Source organism: Lupinus angustifolius, chromosome LG01 (genome assembly GCF_001865875.1).
Source record: "Lupinus angustifolius cultivar Tanjil chromosome LG01, LupAngTanjil_v1.0, whole genome shotgun sequence".
Lineage (NCBI taxonomy): Eukaryota > Viridiplantae > Streptophyta > Magnoliopsida > Fabales > Fabaceae > Lupinus > Lupinus angustifolius.
Window position 1 is genome coordinate 2,458,855 of NC_032009.1, and position 16,784 is coordinate 2,475,638.

The 16,784-nt window shown below is 29.9% G+C and overlaps 2 protein-coding genes across 2 annotated transcripts; one reads left to right on the forward strand and one right to left on the reverse strand.

Annotated features, from left to right (window-relative positions):
• LOC109346732 (tetraspanin-8-like) lies at window positions 8,722-11,695 on the forward strand. The gene is made up of 2 exons (XM_019586481.1): window positions 8,722-9,283; window positions 11,291-11,695. Exons 1-2 carry the CDS (start codon window positions 8,780-8,782, stop codon window positions 11,588-11,590), a joined length of 804 nt encoding a protein of 267 aa, XP_019442026.1. The 5' UTR covers window positions 8,722-8,779; the 3' UTR covers window positions 11,591-11,695.
• LOC109360561 (WAT1-related protein At4g30420) lies at window positions 11,645-16,627 on the reverse strand. Its single transcript, XM_019605945.1, is given in 6 exon segments — window positions 11,645-11,831; window positions 11,833-12,101; window positions 12,175-12,403; window positions 12,567-12,683; window positions 16,300-16,368; window positions 16,446-16,627. Coding segments are annotated over 6 exon segments (1,053 nt in total).

Below are 16,784 nucleotides of genomic sequence, written 5' to 3' on the forward strand. Positions count from 1 at the left end.
TGGATTTCACAAAGTTACTCTTAATAATTTGGGATAGGGATCACTTGTTCCGAATAGTGTTTCATTCAATGTCCCAAACCAATCAAAATAAAAAATGTGACTTTTTATTATTTTTTAGTTTTATAACTTTTATTTTATTCATGTAGCAAAATGTAATAGACTTAAGATAAGGAATAAAACACGATTAAGGACATTTGATATTTATCTAATAGTTTGACCAACTCAAATGAAACTCTAACAAAAAAAGGAATATCCTGGATACTGTTCCATTTCCTTTCTTAAATCCAATTAAAATATTATTTTTAATTACTTTTTAGTTTTAAAAATTTTCTTTTTATTTATATGCCACTATTTGATTAGTTTTTGCAGTGAATGAAACACCCTTAAAAATATGTTCTAGAATCTATTATTAAAAGCAAAAAGGTGCATTTAGTCTCCTTCAGTTTATTGATTGATTCTATATGGTCGGCTTGTATTCTTCATTGTATTTTCATGTGTTTGTCTCTAATCCAAGTTATTTTTGTCACATGTCTGCAATCTATGCCTTGCAACTGTTGGAGAAAAGAAAGTAAATCGTGAGGAAGAAGAAGAAGAATGTGCAAACGTATTGCAAAGAAGAAGAGAAATATGCAGGAATTAAGATGATGGTAATTCAATGAATAAGAAACATGTATATGAAGGATAGATGGAAGATTACAAGAGACATACTATTTATAGTATGATGTTAGTGTAACTGAAAAAATAGAATTTCCCCCTTGCTATTAATAGAAACAATTACCAAAAACCCAATAGCAACTCAATATACCAGATAAAATGAAAATTTGTCCTCCATTTTAAAGTAAATAATAATCCACTATAGTTTGCAACATCATTGCATTAACATAACAAAAAAGTAGTGTTTATGTTGAAGAATAATTGAAAATTCCATGGTATCATCTATCAGCGATCACATGCTTTCAGATTTTACATGCTCAATATTTGACACACATCAAGGTTATCATCTGAACGTAAAAAAAATGAAATAATAGTCGAACTAAAATTGTGAAAAACTTGATGTGTTGCAGTCAAGTGGCACTTTTAACTACATTTTGCAATTGTCAGTAGTGGCCAGCTTCCAGTAGAATTATGTTCGTGCCTTAGCTACAAGTGTGTCTATTATCTCACATATTATATTACTCTATGTGTTATAAACTATAATCGATTAAAAAATATATTTAAATTAAAAGTTTAATTATTAAATATTTTTTTGACTAATTATAAAAAAATTAACAATGACGTATAAAGTAACAAACATTGTGAGATATAAGTTGGGTTAGCTTGTGTCTAAAGGGAAGTACTTTCAATGAACTCAATATCAACTTTTTGTACCGATACCTCTTCCTTTAAACATTTTGCTTTCATTAAATTCCATTTCCTATAGGGAAGAACAAAGTTACGGAATGTGGTCCCTCAATTTTTTGTTACGCAAATTTTATTTGTTGTTATGTTTTTTGAGGTTAAAGTCTAAAATATTTGTCGTAACTACGATAAAATAATTTTTGAATAAGAGTTTTGAGCTCGCTATTTAATTACAAACAGAGGAAACTATTAGTATCATGTATGCTCCTAATAAAATTGTACTCAAACTAATTACATGAATTAAATATATCATTGATTTATTTTATTAAGAATTAAATAATATACTTTTTAATTTTGCATCTCACAAAAAATTAACCTTGTTCTTGTGTATCTCTACGTGTAATAAGGAAATCAAGACTATATAATTCTGAAAATAAAAGTTGATTGGTCTGATTTGATTTTTGGTTGATTTAAATATATCTAAAATATACTCATGTTATTTTATCTTCTCGCTTTTGGCAAAAAGTTAGAGACGATACAAACCATAACTAGACTACAATTTTTTTACTAAATTTGTTTAATAATTAAAAATGGATAAATAATTTTAAATGGAATTAATAGTAAATGAATAGTGTTGGTTGCACACATTTTTCTCGCTTTTGGTAGAAGTTAAAGACGATGCAAATCATAATCGAACGATAAAACTTCCATTAAATTTGTTTAATAGATAAATAAATAATCTTAAATGAAACTAATAGCGAAAAAATAATGTTAGTCATATGGTAGAGTTAGAAAGGATGCTCACACTATAAAAGTTTTATTAATTAATTAAAATATTTGTTTATTTATTATACGGATTTTGAGTTTCAAAAACATGATAATGATTATTATAAGAAAATAAGTAGTTCAAAGATCAGATGGTGTGAGCCTATTTTAAAAAAGTGGAGGAAAACAATTGCAGAGTATAAAGAATTGCGAATTTGACGTTATTGTCCAAAGACTTTTATTATTGCTTCTTGTTGTGTTTTTTGGGTATTTCTATGTGTATTTCTGCATTTCTCTATTCCAGTGTGTTGACCGATTAATAACGCATTAATGATTGGCACTACAAAGTAGAGTTTCCAAAAAGAATTCTTTATTTTGTGTATCTTTTCTCTCTTATATATATATATATATTTATTGATAATATAAGAATTTTTTATATTGTCAGTAATAAATTGTGCACAAATTTTAAAGTCTTTTTTTCATAAGAGGAATGAAACATGTTGCAAATAAATGTTAGCCTCCCAATTAATATTCACAATCAAATCCATTAATTTGTTTCGATAATTAAATATTGTTATTAATTTGAGTATTTGAATTAATTATCATGTTGGTCTCCAATCACCTAAAATAAAATTTTGCAATGAAAAACATTTTAATAATTTTTATAAAACTAAAAAATTATCTCATTTTAATATTTTTTATTTTATTTAAAATTGGGCATTCAAAGAGGAATTGCCTATTCATTTTTTCGAAGTGGAATCTAATTAAACTAACAAGTTCTCATTGAGTCACTTATAACTTAAAAAACTAGAAGAACTTGACTTAGAGATATACATTTATTGTGTATTCAATAAGTGCTCATAAAGCTTTTTTATTTTTGTCATTAAGGAAAGCAAAAATTAGCGGGAAGAAAATAATTTGAAATAGTATTTCACTAATGACAATAAAGTATCCTGATATAAGAAGATAAATTATCTACTCCGGCATGTAAAATTTTGACTTGTCATATTTAATCATTTATTATAAAAATATTTATAAAACTAAACAAAACAGTACATGTATAATTTTTTATTAACTAGAGAAGATAAATTATCTCCTTGTATGAGGAGATATTTTATTTTCTTCCCCAATATTAAGAGGGAAACAAAAAATTTGTTGAGAAATTGACTTTGAGATGATAGATTATCCTTATTGAGTCAATAAATGTCCTTTTACGTCATTTAAACCCTTCTTATATGAGCAATAAATACATAATTACATCTTTTCTTAAATTATTTTTCAAATCGAAATCTTTCATTATTATTATTTTTTGGAATCAATTTTAATTACAATTCTTTTCAACAAAGTAATCCACATTTATTATATATTTTTTAACATTCACTATTATTTATTGGTTTAAAAATACCTATCAGTGGGTAGTTCACGAATAGTGGGTAGTTCACAAATAGATTAGTGGTTTACTCGTTGATTAGTGGGTAGTTCACAAATAGAGATTTGCGTGTTATTACAATAAGTAACTATTAAAAAAATTAACATCAATTTTGTCACGATACAAGAATTACATGATTGTGTTTGGTCGCGAGTCTGACTCCTCTCCATTAATTAATAATTTTAAAAAACTGTCTCCTCTCATATTCTCAGTATTGGAGAGTCCAAGTACCGGAGAGGAGTCCATTTCTTTCGTCCCATTGTCTTTTTCTAAGTTGAATATGTTGGACTGTTTGAGTTTGTACGTAATGGACGCGAGATTTCTTGTAAGAAAAGGATGGACTGGTTGGGAATATGTGTAATTTTTGTCCATGTCGAAATTGAAACCAACAAAGGGTGCAAGGCAAACCACAAACATGATTGCATCCAGGTCCCATGATTGTTGTGATTCTTTCATGTGTTTGTTAGGGGTGTTTAAATTCATATCGGTCTAAAAACAAAATTGGAAATAAATCTAAAATAGATTGGAATTGCAAATAATTGAGATGTATTTGCACTAAAAATGACACATATAATAAAAGGAAAAAAGTTGCAATGAAGGATTAGAGATTGTCTAGCTAATTTGGAATAATTTTAATGTGTGATTTCTATTTTGTTTATCGTAACGTTGTAAAATCCGAGCCGAAAGTCAAACTGTGAGATGTCTCGTATTAGGTTTAACCAGTTTAAATGATTATATTGTCCCGTCTGACCGGATATTTCATACCTAATTAATAATTTGTATATATAAATATATAGTTATATAATAATGTAAAACATTATATAATTAATAATTATGTATAATTATATTGAAATAATAATATATTTATCTTTTTTGGGTCGTAGTAAAACAAAATATTAGATCAATGTTCTATTTTTTAAGTGAACTATCTGGTTTACTTCACGTGTTAATCCGATTTAACCGAATTTAACACGGTCAGACCAAAATTTTCCCAGTTCAAAGTGGTTCAACTCTAATTTGGTTAAGACTGCAAATCAGAGTTGTTTTAAAGTCCGGTCAGCGGTTAGGTTTATCGGGAATTTCAACAAATGTTAAAAAAATTAAAAAGGCAATCTCATTAATGACTAATTAATTCTGAATCCAAATTTTTTATTATTACATTTTTAAAATTCAAAGTTTGAATTATGCTTATAAATAAATAAATTATAATTGGATATATACTTTTGAAATTGAGAAACTTAAGAGTTAAGAATGTTTTTTATAATAAAAATACCCAAATAATTTTTATAAAACTCAAAAAATTATTGTGATACCCATAGTCGAATAAGAAATATTTATTTGACCTTATAAGATTGAAAGAATTCGGAAAATCAATATAGGTGGAAATTTAGTGGAAATATTTATTTAAATTTCAAATGAAAATAGGTGAAAAGTAAACATTTTATTTTGTAGAATCACAACAAAAAAAATTGTGTAATTTTTATTTTTTTGGTACTACCAATGTATCTCCATCTTTTGGAAGGAACTAATATCTTCTAAGGTACGTGACTGTCATTTTTAATAAATGTCCTTCCCAGGAATCGAACCCTTAACATTTTGGTCATTCCGATGATCTAACAGAATCTTATATCACTCGATATGCATTGTTGGAATGTAATTTTTATTGGATTTGGAAAAACAAAGATCAATGAGAATTTAACATATACTAGTTTTTTTGGTTCCTTCATTAAGTCAATTAAAATATACTCATTAAATCACTTAAAATTATTTCAAATTGTTATTGAGGTAATTATTAGTTATTACCCATTAAATATTTTTAAGATCTTTTTTTTTCGGAAATACAAAATTGAGGGGAAATTGTAAATGTTATTTTTTAAATATAATTTTCTACTAAAAATAATAAATGACCATTAAGTTTGCTAAAATCAATTTTAAATTTATTAAAATTTAAAAACAAAAATGGGTTAATTTTTTGGCCATTGATGACGAACAATTATTCATTAAACATTTTTAACAATTTTTTCTATGTTTATTTAAGGGGAAAATAAAATTTTGGGGAAATAATTTGATTAGTAAACCGCTATGCAATATAATTAGTAAACCACTAGTTGAACCCACAAACCAATATCTTGACCGATTTGATGACCAATACGATATTGATAACATTGTTTTTGCGTAAGGAACTAATATTTTTCGGGATTTGTGACTGTCCCTATTAACAAGTGTCGCTCTCAAGAATCGAAATTTTAACCTTTTAATCATCCTTTGATCTAAAATGACCTTACACTACTAGAATAACACATTATACATTTAACAAAAGTATATTCCATATTTAATATACTTATAAATATTGCTAATTTCCTAAAATTTCAAAAAAGTAGACCAAAGCATGTCAATGTAATTAAAAATAATAATTATACTATTTTCTCTCCACTTTCTTTCCATTTTCTAAGATACCAAACTAGTAAAAATCACCATAATTTCTATCAATTTTCTCCTCACCATTTCTTTAACTTTTCTTTTGTAATCCAATGATCCTGCTTTCATTAAATTTAATTGCTTAATGAGAACAATAATATTACACAAAAACAGTGTACTAATACAATTACAATTATGAACAGCCACCATTTTGCTTTCAAGTATGTATGCTTTGTGAGTACTAAAAAATTCTAAGGAAACAATTGGCATATATAATTATGTCATTATGATAACTATCAAGAAGTTGAGTTTATATATTATTAATATAGATTATATATGATATTTTTTGAGGTGGAAAAGGTATATTAGTAAGATAAAGTATAGAAAATTTAATGAAACATTAATTTTTGAAAGAAAATCTCAATTCAAAGTGAAGTAACAAAGAATTTTTTTGGTACTAGGTATCTCCTCACCTTCTCCTTATAAGTAACTAATTTCTTTGGGATGAATGATTGTCGCTTTTAACAAGTGTCACTCAAAAGAATTGAATCTTTAATTTTTTGTCATTTCGAGATATAGCAGCGCCTTACACCACTAGATCAATGCATTCAAGACATATTTTCAAAAAATATTTTCTATTTCTTATTTTCATTTTAAAAAACATGAAATGCTTTCAAGAAATATTTTCCTTTCTTATTTTCATTTTATGAACATATTTATTACTATTATTTTCATTTTCAAAACTTTTCACTCTAAATTTCACAAACGAGTATAATCAATTTTGCATATATTTCAATTCTAAATTTTAACCACTAAAATAATCAAGTCACTAATTTTATAGGATGTTTTCATATTTTATACTCTATTTTCATTTCCAATAGATTTTATATCAATAATATACTGAACATCTTTAATTGTTGAATTTGATTATTATCTATCACATAGAGATGTATGGGGATGATCATAACGAACATCATGCACTTATAAGTGTCGTCTAAATAATTAAAGTTAAAATAAATTAGTAATATAGAAGTGCTCTACCATTTGAAGTTACAATAACATCAAAGGACAATAATTTGTAATTGAAAATCATATATTGTCACACTAATAATCAAACTTTTTCAGTAATTACCAAGAGTCTTGTGGTTAGATACCAAAGAATTTCTGAAGTGGTGAGTCATATCTATAAGTTACTTGACCGTTGTTGGGATGTTCAGATTACATTTATCCATAGAGAGACTAACTCCTTGGCGAACTTTATGGCGAAGACAGACGCTCATTCCAGCTCGGGGCTCAAGATTTGGTTGTCTGTTCCTGCTGGGGTATCAGATTTCTTAGTGTTGGATCTTTCTGCTTAGTTTTTTCTTTTGTTGTTCTGATGTACCAAAAAAAAAACTATTTCAGTAATTACATGAAGATGTCCCAAGAAAATTTCTCATGTTTAAAGAGAAATAAATAAATTATATTATGAAGATGTATGACAGTTCGAACGAGTGAAACACTCATTGATTAATTCCGATATTTTGTTGATTAGTTGAGAGATTAATTAAAAAAAATATTTTCTCTACTCCATATTTTTTAATGCTTAATGTTATGTACATAATTTAAGAAATTATTAAATAATATAAAAATTTAATATCTTTTGACTAAAATAATTAAATTTAATGTATATTGGAAAGTGAATTAAAAAAGAAATGAATAAATTAACGTCAAAAGATAAATAATAGATAAGTGTATAGTTATAAAATAAAGCATAAATATATACTAGTTCTCTAAAACATCAAAATATTTAAAATAACAATAATAAAAAGTGAAAACATCAAAATGAAAAGTATTAAAATTTTCAAAAATATATCTACTTCATTATTAAAAATGTTCGAAATGATATTCTTTTATTTTCAGAATTTCTAAGAATAGAACTCATATTTTCTAAACTATGAAATAAAAACAATAATGCAAGAAATTGGAGAAAGGAAACATATCCTAAAATGTGTAACTTAGAGCCCTTTCATACCTTTTCTTCATGGATAGATATTAGCTATTGTTAATGGTGTCCAATTCCCTCAAAGTAACCATAATACTATTTTGCTTTTATGATATGGTAATTATAATGAGAAAAATATATGTACAACTAGAACATAAGAAATTTTTACAAATATATTATTCACTATTCAATTTTTATTTTTATGGACTGCATCTATACTACTTATAAAGGGAAAATCCAAAATAAGAATTTATCATGGTGCAATTTGTGGTTATTTCTATTTTGCCCTCACTATTTTCTAATTTTTATTAAAAAACTCATATATAACCTAATGTTCCTCTCCAACTAATATATGTTCTATATTATTTGGTTAAATATTTCTTCTTACATTGTAAATATCAGTTTTGAATGTAAAACATAAATGTTCAATTTTTTAAATTGAACATTACACAATTCGAATAAATTCAACTGTAGATTACAAATATTTAACATAAAATATTATATTTGACATTTATGACATACAAACTATACATTATAAATGATAGAAAAGCGGGTTAGCAGACACAACAATGCATATTAACACATTAGTTTTAAATAAAAATAATACAAATAAATGATACATGAAGTTATAAATCTTTACATTATATGTTACACCGATTAACTCTAAATCTTTACATTATATGTTACACCGATTAACTCGGCACAGGGAACCGTTGGGATTAAGTAATGTCCTTTCTCTCACCCTATTTAAACACCATAATCCACAACAGTGTCTTACATACAACCTTCTCTCTTCATTATTATTATTATAGCCTTGATAGCCTCTAAAATCTTCATCATCAAATATGCCCAAGTGCAGCAACAGTTTGATCGGAATACTGAATGTGGTGACCACCCTTCTCTCCATTCCAATTATTATCGTCGGCATTTGGCTGAGCAAGCAAAGCGGCACCGAATGCGAACGGTGGCTTGAAAAACCCGTCATCGCCGTCGGCGTGTTCCTTTTGCTTGTTTCAATCGCGGGTCTAGTCGGCGCGTGTTACCGTGTGACGTGGCTCCTATGGGTTTACCTATTGGTTATGTTCTTGCTGATCGTGATTCTGTTTGCGTTCACTGTGTTTTCCTTCGTTATAACGAACAAAGGTGCTGGTAAAGCGCTTTCTGGTAAGGGTTATAAGGAGTATAGGCTTGGTGATTATTCGAACTGGTTGCAGAAGAGAGTTAGTGGAAGCACATGGAAGAGGATCAGCAGTTGTTTGTACGCTGGTCAACTCTGCTCCACTTTCGAATCCAAATATGCTAACGATACTGTTTATGAGTTCTACCTTCGGGATTTGTCGCCCCTTCAGGTATTTCTCTAATTTCAATTATCAACTATTTTTATCTGCTTTTCATTTCGGGTCATTATTTTGCTTAAGCTTCTGTTTCCGAATTAGTTTTGAGACATAAAGATAGGGGAGAGAAAACATGAGAGGCATGAAAGAATTAAGTCACCTAAGTCATTTGCAAGTAAACAGACTACTAAAATATATTGTTTATGCAAATTGAATTTTGAAGGAGAGATAAGAATATAGACAAGAATTATCTATCTCTAACATTATCTCATTCTCTATTAAGTCTATCAATTTTTGCCGCATGAATAAAAAAGAAAATCTAAAATAAAAATAATAAAAAGTCACATTTTAATTATCTTAAGATATGGAATGAGATACTGTTGATGATGACAGCCAGTCTTAAAAAAAAATGAGAGTTTGTAGAGTTTAGATTTAAGTGGCTTGAATTGAAATTTAAAAATTGCATTCTTAATTATCATCCAACCATTTACCTTATAAATCATCCTACTTTGAATAATTTATTATTAATTTAATTTATAAATGACTCTAAATCGACTATTTTATATTAAAATATTAAATACATTTATTTTCTACTTATCTGGTAGAAGAAAAAGTCCTGGACTAAATTAGTCTCTGAGGATTTTGTATTTTTGTTCTGGAAAAGTGAACATTCGTCTGATTTAAAGATGGTCTTTCTGACTCTGATTCGCTTCTGTCTGAAAAAGGCTGTTTTCTTTTTCTATATGCCTCTTTTCCAATGCATCTTATTAGACTTTTTAGAACTATTTTAATCCATTTTTTAATGGCTCATGAGTCATGTGTGCTACACTGCTACTGCCACTACTGATGATGCTGCCGGTTAAAAGTTAATTCACCTTTTTAGACTCTTATGAGCCCATAAATAATAATCCTTGGTCCAATTGTTTCTTTTTTAATATTTTTTATTTATTGTTTTGAACAATTATATCATATATATCCATCTTTACCTCTAATGTTTTATTTATATTTTAGTATACACACACACTGTAGAAAAACGTAAAATTGAGCCTTAGTTGGTCACCTATGAAGGAGAAGGTTAAAAACTTTAGGAGATTAAATCAAATGGATATAGTCCAATTTCTACTTGAAGAGTATTGTGAAGAACAATTATATACTAAACGATTAAGATATATTGATTTTAATGTTTTGTTAATAGAAATGATTTATGAGTAGTATAATACATGGAGCTTCAGAATGTGGTTGAAGTACAATGTAGAGTTTTTTCATTTATTGAGCCTAAGAAAAGAGAGATGTTAGAACATTTACATTGGTTATTTTTAAAGTTGTTATGTGTTTTTATTTGTTGTGTTTTGTTATTAAATAAGAACACTTATTGTTGATGAAATAAAAACAATGAAAATACACAATCCAGAAATAAATACAAGCATAAACATATCCATAAACATTACAAAAAATTAAAATTTGGCAGAAACGAAAATTAAAAAAGAAATCGAAGAACCCCAACTTATCTTCCTTGAACGAAAATTCCATCAATTACATGTATGTCAACAACAAAATTATATTTTTTATTTATAATTGATTTCAAATATTTTTAATAAATTATAAAAAAATTAATTTATTAATAAATAAATAAGTAATTATTCTTAATATTTTGCTATATTTATCTTAAAATATAAGAGTATGGAATAAGTTGTGTGACCTAAATAAGAATAAGAATGATATTTGTCATCATGAGAAAAAATAGATTTGTAATAAATTTTAAAATAATGTATGATATCTAAATAAAAATGAAAATATTATTTTCCATTATAGATGCTCTCAATTTAACTCAAATCTCATATGTATGCCTTTGGCTGGTGACTTCTAAAAACAATGTACTTTACACAAATATTTCATAAGCTAAATAAAACTTTAACGGATAGGAATAGATGTTTCACATGATTGCAACATTGCAATTTGTTGTGTCCTTTTCATTTTTGTTATCTAACTTTTGTCTGCTCAATTTTTGGATGTTTTATGCAGTCTGGATGCTGCAAGCCTTCAAATGACTGCAGTTACATGTATAAGAGTCCAACTAACTGGGCTAAGTTAGGAAATGCAACTCTTACCAACCCTGATTGTATTACTTGGAGTAATGATCCAAAGCTTCTATGCTACAATTGCCAATCCTGCAAGGCTGGTTTGCTGGAAAACCTTAAGACATCCTGGAAGAAGGTGTCTGTTGTCAATGTCGTATTCCTCGTCTTCCTCATTATTGTCTACGCCGTTGGTTGCTGCGCGTTCAGGAATAACAGGATGGACAATTATTTTGTGAAATATTAGTGCGTAATTTAGTTCATTACTATTACCATATAGATGACTAGTAGATCATTGGGTTTATTGGAGAAGGAGAACTAGGTGGATTCTATAGTCTGTTATTTTCATTATAAATTTCAACAATTTCATATTGCGGTTTCTGCTACATCTATAGTTATATTGTTGTTTAGTCCCTTCAATCTCTTTGGCTTTACCCCACAGCACAATATATAAACCAACAATCACTCCAACAGCTCCTACCAAACTAAAAATGAAGTGAAAGTAGCATTAGAGTGAATTACATTAACATTGTTTGTGTTCTTGAGGAAACATAAAATATGTAAATAGGACAAAACTAATAGTATAATATGTGACTTACTGCATATAAACAACATGAAAGTTCTAGTGGTGAATGTACTATCCATGCTTGGAGATTCTGCTCATAGAGCAGTGCAAATATGGCTGATTGTATCGTCGCAAAAAAACACATCCAAAAGGTGGATAATATATGATCTGGGCAGCTTGAAGAAATTGGCACCTGTTGAAAGATAAATCAGATTTACATTGATTAACAATAAGGAAATGAAAGATTATGGTGTTATTTAATTTACCTGCATGATCATCCAACATGACCAAAATACACTACTTGCTAAGAGCAATAAACAACCTAGTTGCCAATTACCACTTCCACTAGCAGTGAGATACATAGAGCCAAAAAATTCCATATGTAACAGCTTTTGTCCTTTGAGCAATGCCATTGTTAAGGCTCCACTCACACAGCAAAGTGTTCCTAATATCTTGGCAATGCTTCTTAAGCTTCTTAGACCAATTTTCTCAAATCTGACTTATCAAAGACAAGAAATGTTATTTCATATTAATAAGTCACATTCACATATTTCCTATTATTTATTGTATACAGTTAATTGTTTTCTTCTTGAATTGAAGTGGTTCATGGTTTAAGTTCTGTTAATGTCATACTTGAACATGGGATAATAGAAATTACCCAACAATTGCTGCCATAACAAAAGCAAATGCAGGTATTAGATTACTCATTGCAGTAGCTGCAGTGGAAGATGCATAGTATAAACCTTGAAAATATGCATTCTGATTTGCTGTTACTCTGCATGTAAAAAATCAACTTTGGTTAAGTTTCATTATCCTTTGTTAAAAATAAATGTTGAAATGAATAATCAAAGAGAAGAAGAGATCAAAGCCCAAAGTCATGACAAGCCCAATTGATTTTTCTTTCTGTTTTGACTTCTTTCCTTTTTTGGCATATTTTCAAAATTCTGTTATTTCCGTTTTTAGTTAAGTTTATTTTTTTGGAAACTTTTCTGTTTTTCCTTTCTGGTTCTCTGCATTATTTAAGTGAGCCTTTTGTTTTTGCCTAATATGCATGTAAAAATTCTTTTCATTCAAGTGTTCAATCTTCAATCAATAAAAGAACAAAAGAGGTTATTCATTGATCAAGATCTTCTTCTTCATCTTTCTTCTTTTTTAAGATCATTCACTCTTCATTCTTGTCATTCTATTTGTTCAAATGGCATACCAATTTTGTTATGGTATCAGAGCACCCTTGTGAAGGGTGACTCTGCTGCGCCATATCTGTCTCCTCATCTTTTCTTATTCCAATTCTTCATTACCTTCCTTCCTTGATCAACCTCACCATGGCCAATCAGTTAGCCAACCCCATTCTTGATCCTACTAGCCCATACTATATGCATCCAAACGAAAACACGAGTTCTGCTCTTGTATCATGCCTTCTGAATGGAGAAAACTATCATTCATGGTCAAGAGCCATGACCATGGCCTTAGAAACCAAGAACAAGCTGGAATTCGTTGATGGAACATTGCACAAACCACCACCACATGATCACACGTTTGCTATATGGAAAAGATGCAAAGGAGTGACAATGGGAAGGAATTTATTATGCATGACTTTTATTTTGCAAAAGGGATTCAACACCAAACTACATGTGTTGAAACTCCTCAACAAAATGGTGTAGTTGAGAGAAAGCATCAACACATACTAGGCATTGCTAGAGCCTTGATATTTCAATCTGGTCTACCTCACTGTTTCTGGAACTATGCTGTGTCCCATGCCATACATCTGATCAATAGGCAACCATCCACCTACTTAGCAAACAAGTCTCCTTATGAGGAACTTTACCAAACCTTACCTGACATTGAAAACTTAAAAGTCTTTGGCTCTTTATGCTATGCATCCACTTTGACCTCACACAGGAGAAAACTTGATCCTAGATCAAGAAGATGTGTATTTTTAGGATTCAAACTTGGGACAAAGGGGTACATTCTGCTAGATGTTAGAACCAATGAGGTATTTCTCTCTAGAAATGTCTCATTTTTTGAGCATATCTTCCCATTTCTTAACATCAATAAAGATAGCAGTACCCAAGAAAACAATGTCCCTCTCATCAAACCAAACATACCACCTTGCCCTTTAGTTGACTATGATCCCCTGCCTAACCCTGCCATAACACCTTGTAGTCCTATTAATATTGATGCAAACACTTCTAATTCTCAGCAAGATAGAAGACACTCTCAAAGGGTTAGAAAGACTCCCAATTATTTAAGTGATTATCACTGCAACATGATTAAGGGCCTTCACACACAAACTCAAGGCATCAAGTATCCTATCTGTGAATATCTGTCTTATGACAGATTATCCCAAAACCACAAACACTTTTCCTTAACCATATCCATTGACCAAACTCCTTCTCACTATGCTGATGCTATCAAGCATGAATGTTGGCAGAAAGCTATTCAAACAGAATTAGATTCCTTGGCTAAAAACAACACTTGGATATTAACTAATCTGCCAGAAAATAAAAGGGCCATAGGATGTAAATGGGTTTTTAAAATCAAACATAACCCTGATGGATCTATAGAGAGATACAAAGCTAGACTAGTTGCCAAGGGATTCAATCAAACTGAGGGAGTTGATTATATGGACACTTTTAGTCCTGTTGTGAAAATGACAACTATAAGGGTTCTCCTATGCCTTGCTGCCTTATATAATTGGCACATACACCAACTTGACATCAACACAGCTTTTCTACATGGAGAACTCAAAGAAGAAGTATACATGAAGGTCCCTCCCAGACTTCACACCAATGATTCCAGCATAGTATGCAAACTAGAGAAATCAATCTATGGCCTGAAACAAGCAAGCAGGCAGTGGCATGAAAAATTAACAGGGATTCTTCTCAAAACAGGTTATGTGAAATCCTCTTCTGATTATTCTTTGTTTATCAAAAACTCTAACACAGGCTTCACGACCATTCTAGTCTATGTGGATGATCTAATCTTGACAGGTAATGACCTACAACAAATATGTGACACAAAGCTCCTCCTGGACAACAAATTCAGTATCAAAGACATTGGGCAATTAAAATACTTTCTAGGGATGGAAGTGGCCAGAACAACTAAAGGGATATCTCTCTATCAAATAAAATACACCCTGGATCTCCTGCAAGAAACATGTCTACTAGGAGCTAAACCAACATCAACTCCAATGGAGTACAATGTTAAACTCCACTCCAAATCAGGAACCCCCCTTGCCAACATCACTGCCTATAGGAGACTAATAGGAAGGCTTCTATACTTAACTCACACACGACCTGATATCTCCTTCTCTGTTGGATTTCTAAGCCAATTTCTCTCTAATCCTACTGATCTTCATCATAAGGCAGCAACTAGAGTCCTAAGGTACCTCAAGAATTCACCAGGACAAGGCATATTCTTTCCAAGCAACAATTCAGCAGTTCTAAAGGGCTATTCAGACTCAGATTGGGGAGGATGTCTTGACACTAGAAGGTCCATTACAGGGTGGTGTTTCTTTTTAGGAACAACCCTCATTTCCTGGAAAAGCAAAAGGCAAAACACCATCTCTAGATCTTCCTCGGAAGCAGAATACAGGGCACTTGCAATGACAACCTGTGAAGCACAATGGTTAACCTATTTGTTCAGAGATCTTGGAATCCCTCATCCTAATCCTATCAGCATCTATTGTGACAACAATTCAGCCTTACAAATTGCAGCAAACCCCGATTTTCATGAGAGAACAAAGCATATTGAGATTGATTGTCACGTTATTCGTGAAAAGGTTCAAAACAACACCATACACCTTCTACCTATCCCTTCTACAAATCAACTTGCAGACATCTTTACAAAACCTCTTTCTCCATTTCCTTTTCGTAACATTATAAGCAAACTTGGCATCATCAATATTTACATGCCAAGCTTGAGGGGGGATGTTGAAATGAATAATCAAAGAGAAGAATAGATCAAAGCCCAAAGTAATGACAAGCCCAATTGATTTTTCTTTCTGTTTTGACTTCTTTCCTTTTTTGGCATATTTTCAAAATTCTGTTATTTCCGTTTTTAGTTAAGTTTCTTTTTTTGGAAACTTTTCTGTTTTTCCTTTCTGGTTCTCTGCATTATTTAAGTGAGCCTTTTGTTCTTGCCTAATATGAATGTAAAAATTCTTTTCATTCAAGTGTTCAATCTTCAATCAATAAAAGAACAAAAGAGGTTATTCATTGATCAAGATCTTCTTCTTCATCTTTCTTCTTTTTTCAAGATCATTCACTCTTCATTCTTGTCATTCTATTTGTTCAAATGGCATACCAATTTTGTTAATAAATATCACAAAGACACAAACAACAACAGCTTAAGAACAGTAACAAGTGTTTTTTTGTTGTTGCAAACTGAACCCAATAAGAGAGGTGACAAACATCAACAACAAGCTCCTTAATCCCATCGAAATCTTCAAAGATTGTCTCCTACTAGCAAAAGCATGCAATGATAAGAATGAGAGTAAAATCTTAACAAAGGGAGAGAGGTTATTCAATTATTATACCGGTTAGGGGAAAAAGCTATAGGCACCAATGCTAAGGTAGCTATGCCTTGTCTATACACTATAAACACCTTGGGACTCAAGCCATGTAACAAAGCAGATCTTGTGAAAATGGCAAGAGCTGCATAATGAATTTGTAACCCTATAATGCCTATTACAGGAAGATTGCCACCAAAACCACCCATTTTTTGAAGATGGAAAGTAGTGTATTTTACATACTTGATGGTCTTCATATTTATGCTACTAAATATGAATGTAAAGTAACAATTAATCAATGGTTAAATTGATAAAAGATTAGACTTATATTTTACAAGAGTTGGAATTTAATTATCAATATGAGAT

Excerpts from the sequence above, each read along its gene's own strand:
- LOC109346732 (XM_019586481.1), top strand. The coding sequence starts at position 8,780 with ATGCCCAAGTGCAGCAACAGTTTGATCGGAATACTGAATGTGGTGACC. Across the intron at positions 9,284-11,290 it reads GGGATTTGTCGCCCCTTCAG|TCTGGATGCTGCAAGCCTTC; the intron begins GTATTTCTCTAA and ends TGTTTTATGCAG.